This window comes from Nomascus leucogenys, chromosome 13 (genome assembly GCF_006542625.1).
Source record: "Nomascus leucogenys isolate Asia chromosome 13, Asia_NLE_v1, whole genome shotgun sequence".
Taxonomy (NCBI): Eukaryota; Metazoa; Chordata; class Mammalia; order Primates; family Hylobatidae; genus Nomascus; species Nomascus leucogenys.
In genome coordinates, this window is record NC_044393.1 from 44,482,950 (window position 1) to 44,503,367 (window position 20,418).

Consider the following 20,418-nt stretch of genomic DNA (forward strand, 5'->3'; position numbering starts at 1 on the left):
AGGAAACCATGGACACGAGGCAGGTCTGATCAGAAAGGAACTGCAGGCCACCAAGTCCAATTCTTGTTCTTCAAAGATGAGGGAAGGGTGGACTCAAGAATCTTGGCGTGCAGAAAGTTCACAAGTACAGAAACCACAGGCATCAAAATGATACTATGATGTAGATTCCAACGTCATCTTTCCCAGACTTCTAAACTTAGCACTATTTGCCAAGTTAAACCATTGTTAAAACTGAAAATATTTCAGTGATGCGCAATATGATGTAAACAAAGTTAAATTCCACTTCAGTAATATTGACAGTAATGAGAAATGCTGGTATATGCTTTCAGCTGAAATATCTGTTCCTGAATACCATAGTTTTATCAACATCATTTTTAATGTTTTTTTTCCTTTGAAAACTCCCTGAGTTTTGTATACTACTATATCAGTAGTTTTTTGATATTTTTGATAATCTTTTTATTTTGATGAAAATTCTAGGAAATAAAATTAAGCAATTCTGTTCTGTTTTTTTTTACTAATTCATAGATTCATAGGTGAAAGTATAGAAAATAAAAATTGTAGAAATCGATGAAAATGGTTAATGGAAAAATGGTCAATAGAGCATAGAAAAGAGTGTGAGCAGTTTCTGTAACAGATTTTCTTGTGTATTTAAGTATCAGATAATCCTTTGCCTCCCATCCCTCCTTTCCTTCCTCACTCCTTCTTCTCCCCTCTCTGCTTACCTCCTTTTCTTCCAGCTAATAAATAACTATCGAGCTTCTACTGTGAGAATATAGTGGCGAACTATGTAGACAAGGTCCCTGCCCTCATGAGGTTACATCCTCATAGGACTGAGAGACATTAAAAACCTAGAAAACAATTTCAGAGAGTCCAAAGTACTGAGAACAGTGAAGGTTGCAAAGGGGAAAGAGTCCTGAATTGGGTGTGTGTTGCTTGGCATGGACGGATGGGGAGTTTTTTCCATCAGCTGTCAGAGAAGGCCTTTCTGAGCAGAGCCCTGAGTGAAGGGAAGGAGGAGCCTTGGGGAAGTCTAAGGGAAGGGCATTCTTGGTAGAAAGAGCAGCAGGTGCAAAAGTCCTGATGGGAGAAAAGGTGAAAGAAAAGTGGCTTGTTTAAGGAAGGACAAGATGATGGCCAATGTGGTGGAGTGGATGGAGTGAGAGGGAGAGTGAGAGGGGAGGAGGCAGGGGGCAGGCCAGGGCCAGGTTGCTCAGGGCCCTGCAGACCAAAGGAAGGACACCAGCTACCTCCCTGTGTGTCTGCAAGATTGTGACATAATATAATTTATGCCTCTGAGAGGCCCCTCTGGCTGCTAGAGAACATGCAGTGCAGTGCCATAGATGATGGTGGCTGAGACCAGGGCTGTAGCCAGGGAACTGTAAGAAATGATCCTGAAATAGGGAATAACTGGTATGTAAATGAGTTGAAATACCACCTGTATGAGGAGATAGAGATCAGGTAAATAAGAATGTAGGAAAACCCTCACTCCTGTGTTGGACCCAAGGATAGCACACATGCCTGATTCCATGTGCTCCAACAGAAGTTTATTACATTCTTTGAGCAGTTCTCCTTGGAGAAGTCAGTGCTTCACAAAATAGAAAGGAACAAGCAGTTGTCAAAACTGGCAGCTTTGGCAGGTTGTGAATCTTTCTACTGTAAGGAAAGATTTTCCCAAACCATAGTTTTTCCACCCTTGTTTTCTTCCAGAAGACTCTGCATGCCTTTCCAAGCTTTCATAGGTTCAGAAATCAAATTAACTATGTTTTTGTCAGTCATGGCTTTGATCACATTTGTGGCTTTTGATAGCAGTTGCCATGATAAAGGCTTTACTTGAAACTTATGATGTCTGTTGTTCTCATCACATTCTCATGATAGATCTGTAACTAGTTGTGTGTAAGGGATTGTTTTTCATTGTCTTATGCATCATGTAACATGAATGGGCTGTGGTGATACTAGGTGCTGCCCTCCTCTGCCCTGGCGACAGGGGCCTGGATGCCCTGAATGTGGTGAGCGACAAGCTGTCCCCAGCACTGTGCCATTGCTTCTCCCAGTTCTCTTCAAAGTCACCATCTTGCTTCATGCGTGTGTGCCCAGAAGATAGCCCTTCCTCTTCTGTGCTTCCAGAATCCATAGGCAGGGAATAGGAATACATGGACAAGTAGCATGGAGCGCAGTGAGAATGTATACCAACAGATGACCCTGGGGACCAAAATCAAATGGGGCCAGCTACAAAGAGGGCAGGAAATCCCCACAGGTGATTTTACTGTGAGGAATTTTATGAGGTTCAGCATCATATATTGTTAGGAGAAAATGCTGTTCTGATATGCAGAGATATGAGAAAAGTATACGGGAACTATGATTTAGAGATCTCATCCGATTACTTTGTCCTATTCTCAGTTTTATTACTAAAGAGCAATAAAGCCAAGGAGAAAGTAGTAAAGATTAGATGAATGGTTAGCATGTGAAACCTGAAAGGAACCAGAGTGATTTCCCTCGAGGAACAAATGCACTTCTCTTACATGTGAAAGATGATGTGTTCTGTGTTCCCATAGAATCTAGGGAAAGAAAAAGTGAGCAGATACTCTGATATGAGCAATATAACTTAGGTGTAAGAAAGAAAAATGTCTTTTGGCTGTTCTGAAGAACTTACTATTGTAATTAGCAGTGTTATGTTGTCTATACTGTCTTATAGTCTTCAAAGTCCTTTTACATAAACCTTCTGTGAGAGACTATGAAAAATGCTGGCAGTTGGAACTGAGCTGCAGTGATGGCATTTGTCTCAGTTGTGCCCTGTAGCGCAGAGTCAGGATCTTCCAGGCATGAGCACTGTGCCTGTAAGTGTCCTGTAATGCAAACCCTCCTGCCTGTGAGAGTACCGTGGCATTCCACCTTACCAAGATACTGACTGTGTGTGTCGCCAAAATAAAGGCCAGAAAGTCAGCTTCACTTCCTGTTGCAATGAGAGGGAGACCTTACAGGTTAAGTAAAACAGTGGATAGCAAAATTAAAGAGTGCTGCATACATTCCAGTAGGTTTTCACTGAGTACCTTTAAGCTGCTGGCACAGTTGGAGAAGACGATCTTGCCTCTCTTTTTGCAAGGGGAGAAAATCAAGCTGGAATGATATGTTTTATCCTGCCTGTTTGTGTGGACATGGGAGGCATGTTTTTAAAACTGTTGTAACATAAAGGAGCTTATTTTGGTAAAATATGGTATTCATTATATAATTGGCATCTGGACTTTAACAGTTTCGAGTAATACATAATTATCAATGTTGCTGAATTCTTAAGAGAATTTCTGGTACCTATAAATTAAAGTTATTTGGAGACATGATTATTAATATGAGCTTTTATTTTGGGTGGACCAGGGAACAGATGTTGCAAATACTACTCAGGATAACAGAAGCTGTCATGCAGAAGCCAAAGGATAAACAAATAAAGGACTTGTTTGCCCAGAGCTTGGCAGGGTTACTATTTAGGGTAAGTCTTTTTTATTTAAACACTGCAAATACAAGAAGTGAATCAGATTTTATAGCAAACTAGTTTTAATTGTTGAGAATTTTAAGAATAATATTAAATATAAATTGCTAGAAATTTTTCTTCTTAGCTTTGTCCTGAAGGTTATGATCTATTCTTTACAATTAGTGCTGGGCTTTTAGGCTTTTCTCCCTCTCTGCCACCTACTTCCTCTTTTGATTTGCTCAAGGGTGATAGGGATTAGGAAGCTCTGATGGCCTTGGTGGAAGGCTAGGTAGATTTGGAGAGGTAAAGGATGAATGAAAGTATGGGAATGGGATAAAAATTTGAGAGCCATCAGTGTGTTGGGCAATTGTATTTAAAGCCACAGGATGGGCTTACCCGGAGAGGACAATGTCCACAGGTGATGGGAGAGATGCTGAGAAAGAGTGGCCAGTGAGCGAGGAGGAAAACCAGGGGAGTGTATGTCCTGGGTGCCTGGGGATGAGTATTGGGTAGGAGGAGAGCAGCCAGTTGACCATGGGCTTTGACAGGTGTAGTTGGTTGAGAATGTTCTATGGGATGAGGCCCACCTGGAGTAGATGGAGGAGAAAATGAGACCTGGGCAGTGGAAGTTGCAAGCGTAGTTAAGGCTTTGCAGAGTTCTTGATGTGGAAAGGAAGAGGAAAAGGGGAGCTAGCTGAAGTCGGTGGCATACATGCTGGGCGAGGTTTAAGGGGGGTAGTACTAGATTATGTTTGCTCACCAGTGGAAGGTCCAGTGAGGGAGGACAATATGGTCTTGGGGAGACAGAAGATAAGTGAAGTCCCAGATATGGTGGAGAGCTGGGCGGGTCTTTGGTGCGAGCAGAGAGCCAAAGAGATGCCTGTGCTTCTTGCATCTTATGTGGTGAGCAGGCGAAGACCAAGAGCAGGCTGATACCTGGTGAGCTGCCTGGGGAACAGGATGTGCCAGAGGGTCCTGAACATGGCAGCCTACTGTGATGTTGCTAATATTTATGAGGACCTTAGAGTTTATGAAGCATTATTGAAAGTGAACAGTGTGAAAGGGGTCTGGAAAAATGCTGTTCTACATAAATAAAGGTATTAGTACAGTGGATAGACTTGACTTTGGATAATTACATAGGTGATAGTTGTGGGGAGGAGAAATTAACTTCCCTCCTCAGTTGACCTGAAGGTGGTTTTGGAGGATATATGTTAAAAGCATATCTAGAATATAGGTAGGACATGTAGGTAAAAGTGACAAAAAGAGAAATTATTTCTTTAAAGCTAAATATTGCCGTTGTAGCACAAGATAACTGAATTTTGAATAACTTAATATGAGTCAATGCTCTTGGCTTGATAAAAAATGTATGAGAGGCTATTGAAATAATTGGCCTCCTGAATATTAGAATTGCTTTTACTCTGATTGCCTTGCCTAGTATATTGGATGTGTGAAGTGGCCCTAAACATTCTTTTGCATGTGTCCAGCTTTGCTCTGCTGATGCCTGGAGGTGGTAATGACCACTGCTTTGCTGCCTGCCTGGACATATGGACACTGCACACTTTGCTTTCTCAGCGAAGCGTCTCACTGTTGGCACCCTTTCAAGCTCCCCATCCTGGACCTGGGCTGCCAAGTGGACATGAGCTGAAGCCAGTCTCATGCTGGCAGGTGCTTGGGCCTTATTCCCACCAATTGCCTGGCTCTGCATCTGTTTTGTGTGTTGGAATTAGAGAACTTGTCACAGAATTAAACAAGTATCTATTCTGGGGTTTGGGTTTTTTTGTTTTGTTTTGTTTTTGGTTGGTTGGTTTTGGTCTTTGGGGAGAAAAAAACTCTCCCCATGAATGGAGAAAACCTTGTCAGATATTACTTCCCTCTTCAGTTGACCTGACTTCCCTGAAACTTAGTTTTGAGTTCATGATTATTAATGATTTTGATGTTGTTATTATTTTGGCAGTGGTTAGGTAGATCGAGAAGGATGCTTAAATTAAGAACTAACCATAAGATTGGGCATGGTGGCTTACACTTGTAATCCTAGCACTTTGGGAGGCTGAGGCAGGAGGATTGCTTGAGCCTATGAATTCAAAACCAGCCTGGGCAATAGAGTGAGACCCCTGTCTCTACAAAAAATTTTTTAAAAATTAGCTGGCCATAGTGGCATGCACCTGAAGTTTCAGTTACTTGGGAGCTGAGGTGGGAAGATTGGTTGAACCCGGGAGGTTGAGGCTGTAAGCAAGCTATGATTGCACCACTGTACTGCAGCCTGGTCAAAAGAGCAAGATCCTGTCTCAAAAAAAAAAAAAAAAAAAAAACTACCATAAAAAATAGTGAAGAGAGGATGAGCTTTTTGGCGTTAGGTAGATTGTGTTTCTGATCTCAGCTCTGCTACTCCCTGGCTATGTGGCCTTGAGCACATGACTTTAGCTTTCTGAGTGTCTTCCCTAATCTGTCACAATCAGGAAAGGACTTCTTCCTACCCTGCAGGGTTGTCATGAGAATCAGAGTGGGCCCATTGGGATTTGTGATCATCTGTTGACCTCTCATGTTCTTATGTGAGATGCAAGAGGCAAGAATACTAAGGGTCTGGACTTACCAGGCAGGCTGTCTATTGGGCATCATCTTGGTCCCACACTGCCGTTAAAACGTGCTAAGTAGTATTCATTTGATCATGTGGACTGTCTAAAATGGCTAGACACTTGATTTTTTTTTGAAAAATTGAGAACAGGGAGACTGTTAAAAGGGACAGGACATTTTTAAGTTTTTATTACCCTTTTTATCTTTTTCTAGTTCTTCTAGTGTTTGTTTTTTTTTTTCTGTCAGTAGATAACCTGGGCCACCAAATTTTCTTTAAGTGATGATTGAATTTGACTTAGTTTTAAATATTTACCAAATAATGATGATTGCCTTATTGCCTTAAGTGATGCTTTAATTTATTATCAGTGCTAAAATATGACCTTATGCTTGAAGCTCTGATGGTATATCAGGAAACTATGGTCCTGCTCTTTGTAATATGAGCCATTACTTTAAAGTTATGCAGTCCTCTTAATGTGTTGGTAGAGTGAAGTAGGAAGTGGTTGGTTAGCAAATGTTCATAAGAACAGGAGTGATTTATTAGTTAAGGTGTTTTTAAAATACATCTTGTGTGCCAAAATGTATCTGATAAAACATCCAATTTCAGTACTGAAGGAACCTTGGAGAAGCTCTTATGCACCTCTTATTTGTAATGAGAAATGTGACTACAGAAAGGCCAAGTGACTTTCCTAGGTCACAAACCAGGGTAGTTCAGGCTGTTTGTTACCCTCTTCCTTTTAGAAAATGGTAATTGATTAAAAGGACACCCTGCCTTCATGTCCACAGGTGCCACCACTCATCACCCAACTGTATTTTACCATTTTGCTCTGTGCAAGTGTTGTCAGTTGTGAATTATGATGATAATTCAACAGGTCTGCATACATGTTTGTAATACTTGCTAAGTTGATTTTATAAGCTGCAAGAAGACATTCTGTGCTTGTTTCATAATTAGTCAATAAAGTGAAGCCATTATAAGATCCCCAGTATAAAGCATCTCATTACACCAAGACATCTGCTTTTATCCATGAAGTTGGCACTATATCCAAATGTGAGTCTGAGTCCTAATAACATTATCAGTCTCTACTTTCTTCTCTTACTTGGCTCAGATTATACTTATTGATCTAATATTTATTAATTTTATTGTCTATAGGTACTTTATGGCAATAGCCTCAAATTCATCTTGAAAGCAGGGGTATAAAAATTAATAGAAGATGGCATTTTAGTCATAATAAAAATATTTAATAAAGATAATAAAATTATTTTATTTTCTTTCATATTTTTAGTTTTACCAAATTCATACATGTTAGAATCAGACTTTAAATATAAGTGGTTAATATCTTGTTTTTTATATAATTAACTACTTTAGTCCTACTTTAACATTTTTATTTTCTTAAAAAGTGGTAAACACAAATTGAAACAGAAAACCGGTGTATTACAGAAGGACCACTTTAAATAAGATTTTCCAGGTGGTCAGAATAGGCCTGTCTGATTTTATAGACTGATTTCTGTTTATCAAAGTTTTCCTGTGTCTATGTTAAAGAATAAATTCCATTAAAAAATCTATATATAATTTGGGGAAAACAATTAAGAAGTGAACTCACCTACGCAAAGAAGAATTCCTGACAAGAGTGGGAGCCTATTTGCATCTGGGTTGGGCCAATGCAAATGCAAGCTGGCATCTTAACAAGTGCATTTCTCTTTGACACCAGACTATAGGACTTACACAGACTTTGGGTATAAGGATTCCTTTTCACAAGGCTTAGGAAAGCATTTGTGGCTCATTTGAGAAGGACTTGGCTATGTAGAGGCACTTCTTTCAGGGAAGATATATTTGGATTTGAATTTTAAAGGATGGTGAATATTTTGGCAGAGGTAAGGAATGGGGCAATTTTATGGGAAGGAAATATCCAGCACATAGGCAGAATTGTCTCATAGGGCTGTCCAGGTGACCAGTTGTAGTGCTGTGGACTATAAGACCGGGGGCAGACACTGTTAAGTGAATAGACTATGAAGGAAAGGTGTGATAGGTGCATTGATTGGGGGGTGAAATGCAGGGACCTGGAGGACACTTCCTGGAGGCTGGGAGGTGGTGGTGGGGAGATAGTCAGGGATACCTTCTTGGAGGACATGATGCACAAATTTTGACCTGAGAAATGAGGGGGAGTTATACAGAAACAAAAAGGAGAAAAGAGAGGGAAGGAAGAGTATGTGCAAAGGCCAGATGCAGGAGCGAGCAGGTGAAGGAACTGAGAGAATGTCAGTGGAAGAAATTGAATACCTTTTACTATTATGCTGTATGATAGGTGCCTGAGGGTTGTGTAAGTAGCACTGTCTAGTACCTAGGTAGATAGATCAGGAAACCAGTAGAGAGGTCTAAGCTGGACACGAAGATTCCGAAGTCAGCAGCACACAGGGGATAACTGGAGCCATGGGAATGGAGCCAAAACCCTGGCGGAAGGTGGAAGTGGCCTCAGAAAGGGGAGAGCCAGAGCAGTCTTTTGCTTGGGGGATGAGGAAGTGGAGATGGAGTGGGTGTGGAACATTCTTTCAAGAAGTTTGGCTGTGAAAGTGGAAGGAAAAGGGCTGTAGCCAGACAGGGGAATCTGGGTTCAAGGGAATTTTTTCTTTTCAGATGAGGAAGAACTTGGAGCATATTTAAATGCTGAAGAGAAAGAGCTGGGGAATTGGGGTTGGCTGGAGATTAAAGGAGAGGGGTGGTTAAGAGAGGCATGAAGACTCCAAGGAAGGGGTCCAGAGTGTAAGGGGGCACCAGGGTAGCAGAGTGGGGCTCCTCTTGGAGTTCAACCCACAGGTGGAGGAGGAGCTGGGTGGATGTGGGCAAGAATGTGAGTCCATGGGCAGAGGTTGAGGAGAGTCTCATTGAATGGGTTCTGTTTCTTGTGAAGTCTACAGTGAATCCATCTGCTCAAAGTCAAGGAGGATTTGGTGGGCTGGAGGTTTTCCTGTAGGAGGTTTGAAGTAGCCACTGTGGATGGTAGGAAAAGAGCAGTCTCAGGAAGCAGAGTCGTCACTGTGCGGAGGGCTTTGTCTTTTCCCTGATTATAGCCAGGGCCAGCTGCAGACACTAGAACAATATTGAATCAGTAACTTTGTTCATAATGAAAACTAACTTCCCAATAGCTTAAATTTTGATTATAGTTGGTCAAATGAATTTTGAGAATTAAAAGAAAAACAGCTTCCAAAAGTACTTTTTATTTTAAAATTTGTGTGATTAATAGTAATTTAAAACATTTTGTTAAAAAGTATGCTTCTTCCAAATGAAGATGTATGAATTCTCTTGTTGGTTGGTTGGTTTTAGACGCTCATGGTGGCTTGGATCCGAGCAAACCTCTGTGTGTACATTTCTCGAGAGCTCTGGGATGACTTTCTTGGTGTGCTATCCTCCCTCACGGAATGGGAGGAACTTATAAATGAGTGGGCCAACATTATGGACTCCTTGACAGCAGTGCTTGCAAGAACCGTTTATGGAGTTGAGATGACAAACCTACCTCTGGATAAATTAAGTGAACAAAAGGAAAAGAAGCAACGAGGCAAAGGTATTTCCACTCTTCCAGGTTAACACCAGATGTCTGGGACTGGGGACGAGTGTGTATTTGTATGACTAAGCAATTAATGCATGAAATTTTATAATGAACTGAACCAACTACACAGTGTCTTCTTAATAGTGGCATTAATTTATGTCTCATATCATTTTGTTCCCTTAATGAGATGGTGAATTTCTGAGGAAGCTATGCAAGAAGAAAGATGCAAGGAAGGTAGTAGTAATAGTAGTGATAACTAACAGTAATAATAATGGCTATTACATTGTACATATTATCTCTTTTTACCTTCATAGTAACCTAGTGAACTGTAGATACTTGTATTATCCCCATATCACAGACAAAGAAACTGAAGTACAGAGACTTTGCAGGGATGTCCAATCCTTTGGCTTCCTCAGGCCACATTGGAAGAATTGTCATGGGCCACACATAAAATACAATAAAACTAACGATAGCTGATGAGCTAAAACAAAAAAAAAATCGCAAAAAAAAATCTCATAATGTTTTAAGAAAGTTTACGAATTTGTGTTGGTCTGCACTCAAAGCCATTCTTGGCTGCATGTGGCCCATGGGTCACGGGTTGGACAAGGGTTGCCTTACAGTGATTGACTCATCCAAGGCCACATAGTTAAGAAGTGTTTAGAAATCAAAGCTGGATAAATACAACTCAAGATGTCACACTATTAAGGTGCATTCTGCAGCCTCTCTAGGAAACGTGGAGAAATTCTGAATGCTTCAGATGGGAGCTATTTTGGCTTTGTTGTATTTCTGGGTAAAAGTTGTTTTGGGACTGAGAACCTCAAATGAAAGTTATGTTTTCAAGGTAGAAAACATCAGTGGTAGTTTCTATTAGGAATGACAATTTGGCATCCCCTTAATTACCATTCTTAAGGATGTGGCATGGTCCTTGGATTAATTCACTTGTACTACACCTTACTCTGTAAAGATTTGAGGCAGCTCGTAGAAAGGCATATAGTACAGTAGATCAAATACAAAATAGGGTCAAAATGAGTGAGGTTGCAGGGAACTGCCCTTGTGATTAAAATGCCAAAATACATGCCATAGAGCCTCGTGGGCTTGCTGGGGAGATGGAAACGTCAAACATTGGATTTGATTTTGGTCTTTGCAGGGTTACATCAAATAGAGAATCACAGAGCACATAGGGTAAAAACAATTCAATCACTTAGGTGATGCTTGGCTTTTATTAGGTCCTCCTGAGACTTGGGAGGAATTTTTCCTTCAAAGCCTCATAAAGGGTACACATTGCTTATTGTGTAGACTACCCTTTAATAATACCAGCCTTATTATAGACAATATCAGTGTGCGTTTGCCATGTGACAAATCACCCCAAAACTTATGGCTTAAAATAACAACCACTTATTTATCTTGATTTCATAAGTTGGCAATTTGGGTTGGACTCAGCCAGTCAGTTCTTCTGCTGGTCTTTGCTTCTGTGTTTGCAGTCAGCCACACTGTGAAATAGTCAGCTAGGCAGCTCTACTTGTAGAGGTTGGCTGGCTGTCAGCTGGGGCAATGAGGTGTGACTGGGCCACGTGTTTCTGCAGCCAGAGGCTAGCTCAGGCTTGTTCACCAAGTGGCTTAGAGTTTCGGGGGCAGTAAGAGGGTAAGCTCAAATTTTCAAGTGCATTTCAAGTCTCTGCTTGTTCAGTTTTGCTACCAAGTAAGTCACATGATGAAGCCTAATGTCATTATGGGAGAGAACAACAGAGGATGTGGATACAGGGAGGTGTAAACCAGTTACAGTGGTTAGTAAACCATATACATGTATAATAAATGTAATGGATTCTTATATCTTCACTGAAATCTGAGAATGGCTTGCCAAAGCACTAATTAATAAAAGCAAGTTAGTAAGAAGCCAAAATAAAGTAGTTGAAGTACATGGCAATCCAGTGGAACAGTTTAATCCCAATGTAGATTTAGACTGTCTAATGCAATGATTTTCTAACACTTTTAACAGATCCATTTTTCTCCCCAGTTGAAGATATACATAACCCCTTTCTAAAGAAATAGACTGGAGATTTGGGATTGAAGTAGGGGCAGGGAGCCAAGAGCCTGGGCCCTTGGCATCCATCTAGTCCTCTCTAACAGCTCTGAGGACCTCTGTGTAAACCCAGGGCCTGAGAGGACCCAGATACTTCCAACTAGGAACTTGGCTCCCTAAGACAGTGGTTCTCAGCACAGAAGAGAACATACTGGCTAAGGATACCTTTCAGGCTAGAGGAGGAGAGCTGAAATAGGAGATAAGGACCTACCTTCAATTGTTGTAATCCATGCACAAGTGCACATGCGTGCATACACTACACACACACACACATGCACACGCCTGCCATTCTGCAAGATTCTCTTCCTACCCACAGATTCATCTGAAGAGACAGACTTGTCTTAGGAAGGCAAACAACTTCGAAAACACTGTTTTCAAAATGTACCGAACACATTATTTAATTAATGACCATGACTAATATTTCTGATTTATGTTGCTTTATTCTGAAAAGGATTTAAATATTTATTATAGAAATATTTGCCTTCTAAGGGCTAGACTACTAGAAACGAAAAGCACAGGCAGAGGAAACTGGGTGTGGAAACATACCACAGGTGGCAGCCAGTGGCCACATCATGCCTGTGCAGAAATATCTAAGTCTGCGATTCTCTTTCCTCCTCTATTTCTTTTGGTCCATAGCCTCTCATTGAAATAATTAACCAGAACAATATGAGGAAAATTAAAAGTTGAATCTCAGACTACAATGTTTTATTGTTTTGGACCTTTGCTAAAATAGGATTTTGTATTATTCGTAGATTTTCATTATCCTGCCCATTTGACTGAATCCACATTAGAGTTTATAGGCATGGATTGCTCTGGGGATTTGTGGAGGGGTTGGTGTCTACAGGATGCAGTACTATTCTAACATCAGGATCTCTGAGTTTTTGGTTTATAACTAATGGTTTTTGGAGTGTCCTGGAAACAGTAGTATAACTTCATTTGATATTGTTCTTGTATTGAGAAAGATTTATTAATACATTCTTTTGTATATTGGAATGAGTACTGTGAAGATATAATAATATCCATAAGACCGTTTTAGATTCTTGAAAATATTTTGGCAACAAGAATTCTTAAATTAGTGACATGTGAATACCTTCCTAAATTGCAGTGTAAGGAAGTAGTACTTAATTTGTGACAAGGAAACCTGCTGATTATATATAGTTGTATGTACACCATTTGCTGAGCAACACAAGCTGTGAAATGAATAATAATGAATTCAGCCTTTAGATTATTTTTCTTTTCCTTTATCAGGCTGTGTTCTAGATCCTCAGAAAGGAACCACCGTGGGGAGATCCTTTTCTCTCAGCTGGCGGAGCCACCCAGATGTGACCGAACCGATGCGATTTAGGAGTGCCACCACGTCTGGAGCACCGGGAGTGGAAAAGGCAAGAAATATTGTTCGCCAAAAAGCAGCTGGTAAACATTTATTTAAATGCTTCTCAAAAATCTAATTGTTATCTAAAATAAATTTATAGGCATAAAGTGTGTTAAAAATTCTACTCAAAATTTAAATATTAGACCTTATATTAAATGAAATGTCTCTACATCTTTTTAGCTTTCTGCTCTGGTTACTTTTCAAATCACAGTTTTCAGTTACTTATTTCTAAATCCTCCATTGTGAGAAAGAACTTGTGATGTTGATATTGAGTGAGATATATTTTTGCGAAATAGAGAAAATAGAGGTTTTGTTTGAACCTTGAAGAAAATAGATTGTTAATAAATACACCAGTAGTTGCACTATTGTCAGTGTTAAACAATGTTAATCTTTAGAGTGTGGCAACCTGTTTCAGTAAAGAAAAGGAGAATTTCAGGACTGGATAGACATTTTCATTTTTTGCTCCTTTGGAAAATTGAGCCTTTTCATGCCTGTGGATGTTATCTTTGCAGCCTATTTCAGTTAACAACTTGACCATCAACCCCCAGTTAATTGGACTACTTTGCTACATTTTACTCTTTTTTTCTTTTCTTTTCTTTTCTTTTTTTTTTTTTTTTTTTTTTTTTTTGAGACAGAGTCTCGCTCTGATTCCCAGGCTGAAATGCAATGGTGCGATCTCAGCTCACTGCAACCTCTGCCTTCCGGGTTCAAGCAATTCTCCTGCCTCAGCCTCCTGAGTAGCTGAGATTACAGGCACGTGCCACCACGCCCGGCTAATTTTTCTATTTTTGGTAGAAACAGGGTTTCACCATGTTGGTCAGGCTGGTCTTGAATTCCTGACCTCGTGATCCACCCGCCTCGGCCTCCCAAAATGCTGGGATTACAGGCGTGAGGCACTGCGCCCAGCCTACATTTTACTCTTAAAACAAAAAGTGAACTCTTTAAAAAGAAGCTTGTATATGGCATTTAATAAGAATAAATAAAGCCACCTCCTCCCCGGTGACTTTGAGCCTGTAACTTAGGTTTAAGACGATTGTAATTGATATTTAGCATGTTGACTTCAGAAAGTCGCAAGATCCTCTGGCCATAAAACAAAAGATAAATTAAAGCTTAACATATTCTATAGTGCTTAGTAAAGGCTTAATACAGATGGTTTAGAATCCTGTTGGAGTTTTTATGAAAATATATTCCACCTTAACTGTAACTCTCTCATACTTTTTGGCTGTAGCATTTGCTGGAAATTATCACCTTATTTACATGCATGGCCTATTCTGCTTCTTCCTTCTTTCTGTCATTCTCTCCCCTGAGGAGAGACCCAATTCTTTGTTAGCAGGCAAATTTTGAGGATGCTCATTCACTGATTTCCTTTCTCATTCCAATTCCTAAAAACTATTTGCTTTTATCATTGGATTCTTTTTTTATTTTGTTTTTTGAGTCGGAGTCTCATGCTGTCGCTCAGGCTGAACCGCAGTGGAGCAATCTCAGCTCATTGCAACCTCTGCCTCCCAGGTTCAAGTGATTCTCCTGCCTCAGCCTCCTGAGTAGCTGGGACTACAGGGGCGCACCACTACACCAGGCTAATTTTTTTTTTTTTTTTTTTTTCAGTAGAGACGGGGTTTCACCATGTTGGCCAGACTGTTCTCGTACTCCTTACCTTAGGTGATCTGCCCATCGCTGCCTCCCAAAGTGCTGGGATTACAGGAGTGAGCTGCCACGCCCAGCTCTTCTATCATTGGATTTTTTTTTTTTTTTTTTTTGAGACAGAGTCTTAAGAAAAAGCCCAGGCTGGAGTGCAGTGGTGTGATCTTGGCTCATTGCAACCTCTGCCTCCCAGGTTCAAGCGATTCTACCACCTCAGCCTCCCGAGTAGCTGGGATTACAGGCGTGCACCACCATGCCCAGCTAATTTTTGTATTTTTAGTAGAGACGGGGTTTCACCATGTCGGTCAGGCTGGTCTTGAGCTCCTGATCTCAGGTGATTTGCCTGCCTTGGCCTTCCAAAGTGTTGGGATTACAGGCACCCAGCCTACTGGGAATTCGAATAGGCAAAGGGTAGGAGAAAGGGCAGTAGGGTAAAAAGTTTGTTTCAGTTTTTGCAAATGTGTTAGTATCATTTGTAGTTCCATTTCATTAATGTTAACCGATGTCATATGAAAATAGTAAAGCAGCAAGTAAATCTTTATATTTTTGTTTTAGAATAAAACTGATTTTACAGATTGTGGTTTTACATATATGAAGCATGTTTTCCTCCTGTGTTCATTCAATTCCTCCAATATTTATTTGACTAGCAGTATATAGAAAACATAAGAACACTGTAAAGCAGACACTAAAAATGTTTGGATTTAATAAGCATGAAATGTGACATAAAAGGATGGGTTTCATGGAGATTTTACGTTTTCCTCAAATATCAAATCTTTTAATGTTCGACTGGACTTTTATGTGTTCTTGAGCTTTTCGGATATTTAATTTACTGAATGATTTGCTTTTGAATACAGTCAGCTCTCAGCAAACCAACTTCTTAATGAAGGCCAGATATTCCCTCTCTCACCATGGTCTTTTTGTATTTGTTCTTTAGGAAAGGAAAACTGATTATAATGTCTGTCCAGGCAAATAATCTGAATGTGAATCTGATACACAGCAGAAAGAAGGAAAGGCTAAACATATAAAGCATTTCAAAATAAAATTATTTGTGGATTGCCCATTGTCCTATGTCATGAGAATGACTGACTGAAAGTTGGCTGTATTTAGAGACTACAATTAAATACTATACTTTATACTGACTTCCTTTAAAGTTTAAAATGCCCTCCTTTAAATGTTTAAAGAGAGCCCAGAAAAGTAATAATAATAAAGTGAAAGGTCCTATTGTTCTTCTGACATAATTATTACTTTATCTCTCCTGGAAGCTAAGCGAAGCCAGTCTATCAGCAACTGTGTCCACCTTTCTGAGGCTTTGCCTGCCACTAAAAGCGTCCCGCTCCTCCTTCACACCGTGAGCGCTCTCTTACCTGGTCTCTCTTACTCTTCTTGCTCTCACAGGCTGTCAGGTACTGTAATACTGTCTCATGTGTCCATCACTGTTCCTGGGCTTCTCCTGCTTGCCTCTGGGCGTTGCTTCCTTTGTTAATATCCCCACATCACACACGTGCCTGACCATTACACTAGTGTTAAATTGCAATGAATACTAGTAATTGCTCTTGTGTAGTTAGATACTTAATGGCAATTAGATAGTCAAGAAAAATTTCTGTAAACTTTGGTCTTGGCAATAACAATTAAGGAATATAGAAGGGTTTTTCAGTCCATAGCTATTTAATAGGGGGAAATGTGATGCCTGCCTTAGTGTGTCTTCTATACAGTGCCCATAGAAAGTAAGGGGATTTTCATAAAAGTTTTGAGCATGTCAGTATTAGAATGCTTGCTATGCCTTCCAGAAAATGAATAAACTAGAAAAATGTATGTAGGCGGGATCTACTTGGAGTTAATAAATCATATACGTGAAGTAATGAACAGTTACATAGATTCATACTGACTATTGAAATTTGAGTGAAAAAAGACCAGTGCCAAAAAGCAGTAATTTCCAAAACAAAGAAACGTTGTTCCTGTACTTCAGCCAATTAAAATTGAATTTAGCCACGTGTGATTTACACACAGTACATTTTTTATTAAGACATCGTAGCACCAAAAGTCATTTTTGGCCTAGTTACTTCAACAGAAGGATTTACCTTTCTCTATATTGGATAATTAGGCCTATGTCTATTTATTTTTCAGTGATTCTAGGATGAACTGAATCTTCTTCCTTAAAAGAGAAAGATCATTTTCATGATCTTTTTTATTTTCAGAAATTTGGCATTGTAGATTAGTATTTTTTGTTGTTGTTGTTTTTGATTTTTTTGAGACAGAATCTCTTTCTGTCGCTCAGGCTGGAGTGCAGTGGCACGATCTCGGCTTACTGCAACCTCTGCTTCCCAGGTTCAAGCAGTTCTCCTGCCTCAGCCTCCCGAGTAGCTGAGACTACAGGTGTGTGCCACCACAACTGGCTAATTTTTGTATTTTTAGTAGAGATGAGGTTTCACCATGTTGGCCAGGCAGGTCTTAAACTCCTGACTTCGTGACTCACCTGCCTCAGCCTCCCAAAGATTAGTATTTTTTTTTTAACATTGGAGATAACCTAATTGTGGCTTTCTGTAGTACTAAATTATGTCATACTGTGTTTTAGCAAAGCAAAATGAAAGCTTACGTTCTCTGATGGCTATGTAAATACCATATTACTTTATAGAATTTAAGGGAAGAAGTTTTACCAGGAGTGACGACTATAATGTTTCTTAGAAAACTTTTTCTCCAGTAACTATTAAAAGTGAAAAACAGTAAGAATGGTACATGGGAAAATGGTCACTAGTCAATTAAATTACTGTTGAGTTTTAACTGCCCAATTATTTGGTCTTCAAAAAAAGCTATTGTTTAGAGATGATTAATAAAGTATTTAAAATGATTTTACCCCCGTTTGGCTAATACAAACCCCAAAAGAATTTTTTTCATGGTGAAAAGTTTTCTTATGTCACAGTCCATTTTTTTTCTATATTTTGTTTCTCTTAAGTTTTTCACTAGTTTGTCCAGAACATGTTCCCACAAGAAATCTCTTCCTATTAGTAATTTAATTTTGGAAGCTTTTGTTCTCATTCAATATTACATTTTATTTTACTAAGACTCTTGGTTCCTGTATATACGTATACAGTTCCAGCTGAAGTTAAATGTGATTTAGAGCAGTGGTTCTCAATTGGGGACAATTTCAACAATGCCTGGAGACATTTTTAATTGTCACAAGTGGGACAGTGCTAGTGGCAGCTTGTGGGTGGAAGTCAGGGATGCTGCTGAATAGTCTGCAATGCATAGGACAGCTCCCAAACAAAGAATTGTCTGGCCCAAAATACCAGCAGCACCGAGGCTGAGAAATCCTGTCAGAATGAAATCAAGTGGCTTGGGCTCGGTCTGCAGTTTTCCTGCCTTTGCCATCTTTGTTCTTGATTTTGTAGCACAAAGGGTGAAAGAACTTCAGAGTATAGTGACTTTGAGAACAACCTGCCATTCCAACTATGATAGTGAGCTTCTTAGCCTGATGCCATTGGTTCTTTACTACTTAAAATGATGCCATTGTCCTTTATGACTGTCCTATCAAGAGACTGACCCAAGGGCAGATTGTATATTCTCCACTGGTTGGCACATTAGAGTATTGAATTTGCCTTCCAATTTAAATCCAAGTGTGTGGGCATACCCCACCAACCTACTGCTAGATAATATGACACTTAATTTTACTTTCTGGCCACAAGTTCCTTACCCCATCAATGATTGCTAATTTTGTTTACATTTAAGTTAACATGATTGCTAATTTTGTTTACATTTAACTTTTTTTGTTTTTGTTTCTAATCTATGTAATCTAGAAACCCACCAAAATTGTTTTAATAATATAAGCAATAGACAATTACTTACTTTTAGCTACGATTGTATCTTTTTCTGATCTTTTTGGGACTGTATTTGGCGGCAGCAGCAGAATTTTGGGTGGGTTGTTTGTATTCTGGGGAGTCACAACCACCTGTTTCCATTAATATGAATAGCTACATAAAGAAACACGATTGGGGAGGTAGGACTGGCACTTTTTGTGATTTTCTTTTATTTATTTTTTTCCCTTGGTGAGAACAGTTCTTTCCAGCTGTTCTACAGGTTTTTTTTTGTTGTCTTTTTTTTTTTTTGTTTTTTTTTTTTTTTTTTTTTTTTTTTTTTTTGAGATGGAGTCTTGCTTTGTACCTCAGGCTGGAGTGCACTGGTGCAATCTTGGCCCACTGCAACCTCTGCCTCCCAGGTCCTGGTTCAAGCAATTCTCCTGCTTCAGCCTCCCGAGTAGCTGGGATTACAGGCATGCCATGCACAGCTAAGTTTTTGTATTTTTAGTAGAGATAGGGTTTCACCATGTTGACCAGGCTGATCTTGAACTCCTGACCTCGTGATCTACCCACCTCGGCCTCCCAAAGTGCTGGAATTACAGGTGTGAGCCACCACATCCAGTCTGTTCTACAATTTTAACTGCTTTTTAGGTTAAAACATTTATCAATCTGTAGCACTTAACAGGCCACATGGATAGTAGATTTTATTTTTCTTTTAGGAATATCGTAATAGTAGTAATGAGAGGATCAACAATCTCCCCTTATTCTAAAAAAACATATTGGAATGGTATGGCAAACCTTGCCTTGCTGCTTCTGCTTCTGGTTTGTGTGCCTCTAGGAAGTGCTTTTTTGTCAGGACCTGGTCCGATTTACCCTTGGGAAGTTTGATCTTGTGGGAAACCTCAAGATGCTGAGTTGATATGAATTTCCTGTGCTTTTTATGGCATCAGATTGGTATCATGCAAGGTGTTTTAAAAATTAGGAAATTATACTATTTATTTTGCTTATGCAACCTTGTATAAGGGATAAATGGAACTCAGAATTTTGGTTATTGAAGAATGAGCCTCACTCCACTTACTAAATGTAAGACTGATTAAGGAAGACTTAAAAAGTGAGTGAAATTGTTGTGAAAAATAGAGATCTGGAAAAAAAATAGAAGTTACTGAAGAGCTTACACACTTAATTTGATCACACTGCCTTTTCTCAATGGAAAAAAATGAAATTAAGTAATCCTTATTTGATCGTTTTCAGGTGTTTTGAATGGAGCTTTAGAAAGTAATAGTTTAGGCTGGGCACAGTGGCTCACTTTGTAATCCCAGCACTTTGGGAGGCCAAGGCGGGCAGATCACGAGGTCAGGAGATTGAGATCACCCTGGCTAACACGGTGAAACCCCATCTTTACTTAAAATATAAAAAACTAGCCGGTTGTGTGCCTGTAGTCCCAGCTACTTGGGAGGCTGAGGCAGGAGAATGCCATGAACTTGGGAGGCGGAGCTTGCAGTGAGCCAAGATCACGCCACTGCACTCCAGCCTGGGTGACAGAGCGAGACTCCATCTCAAAAAAAAAAGAGAAAGTAATAGTTTAGTAATGGTATTGTGTAACTTACACTGTCAAGAGATGAGAAAGTTAGTGCTTTTAAAATCTGGGTAGTTGGGACTAGCTAGGCTTTAGAGATAGTACATTATTTGGTGAATCTAAGATAGAATTTAGCTCTTTGAAGTGATTTAAACAAATTGTGTGATACTCAAAATAGAAGATGCGATAGATCTAGGATGTATTATGTAATTTTAATGTAACTGATATAATTCTTTCTCTATTTTAAATATCAGATAATCCTGTCTTTTGGTATTTGCATATCACTGTTAAAATGATTTTCATTTGTTATGAAAGAGCAACTGCTAACAGCTAACCCCATAGAATGCGAGCAGCTTTAACATAAATTGCTCTTTCTTAAATAAAATGC

General features: G+C 39.5%; 1 protein-coding gene across 5 annotated transcripts in view; it reads left to right on the forward strand.

Moving 5' to 3' along the window:
* RALGAPA2 (Ral GTPase activating protein catalytic alpha subunit 2) overlaps positions 1-20,418 on the forward strand; it is a 332,102-nt gene that overhangs the window by 99,292 nt on the left and 212,392 nt on the right. For 4 of the 5 annotated variants that reach the window (XR_004032895.1, XM_030825210.1, XM_030825212.1 and 1 more), the window contains 4 exons: positions 3,367-3,478; positions 9,348-9,585; positions 12,899-13,063; positions 15,926-16,066. Coding sequence is in view for 4 of the 5 variants with exons in the window: in XM_030825210.1 (XP_030681070.1) it covers positions 3,367-3,478; positions 9,348-9,585; positions 12,899-13,063; positions 15,926-16,066 (656 nt within the window). In the remaining variant the exon portion in view is untranslated. The remainder of the gene's footprint in view (positions 1-3,366; positions 3,479-9,347; positions 9,586-12,898; positions 13,064-15,925; positions 16,067-20,418) is intronic. The other variant, XM_030825211.1, reaches the window with a different exon arrangement.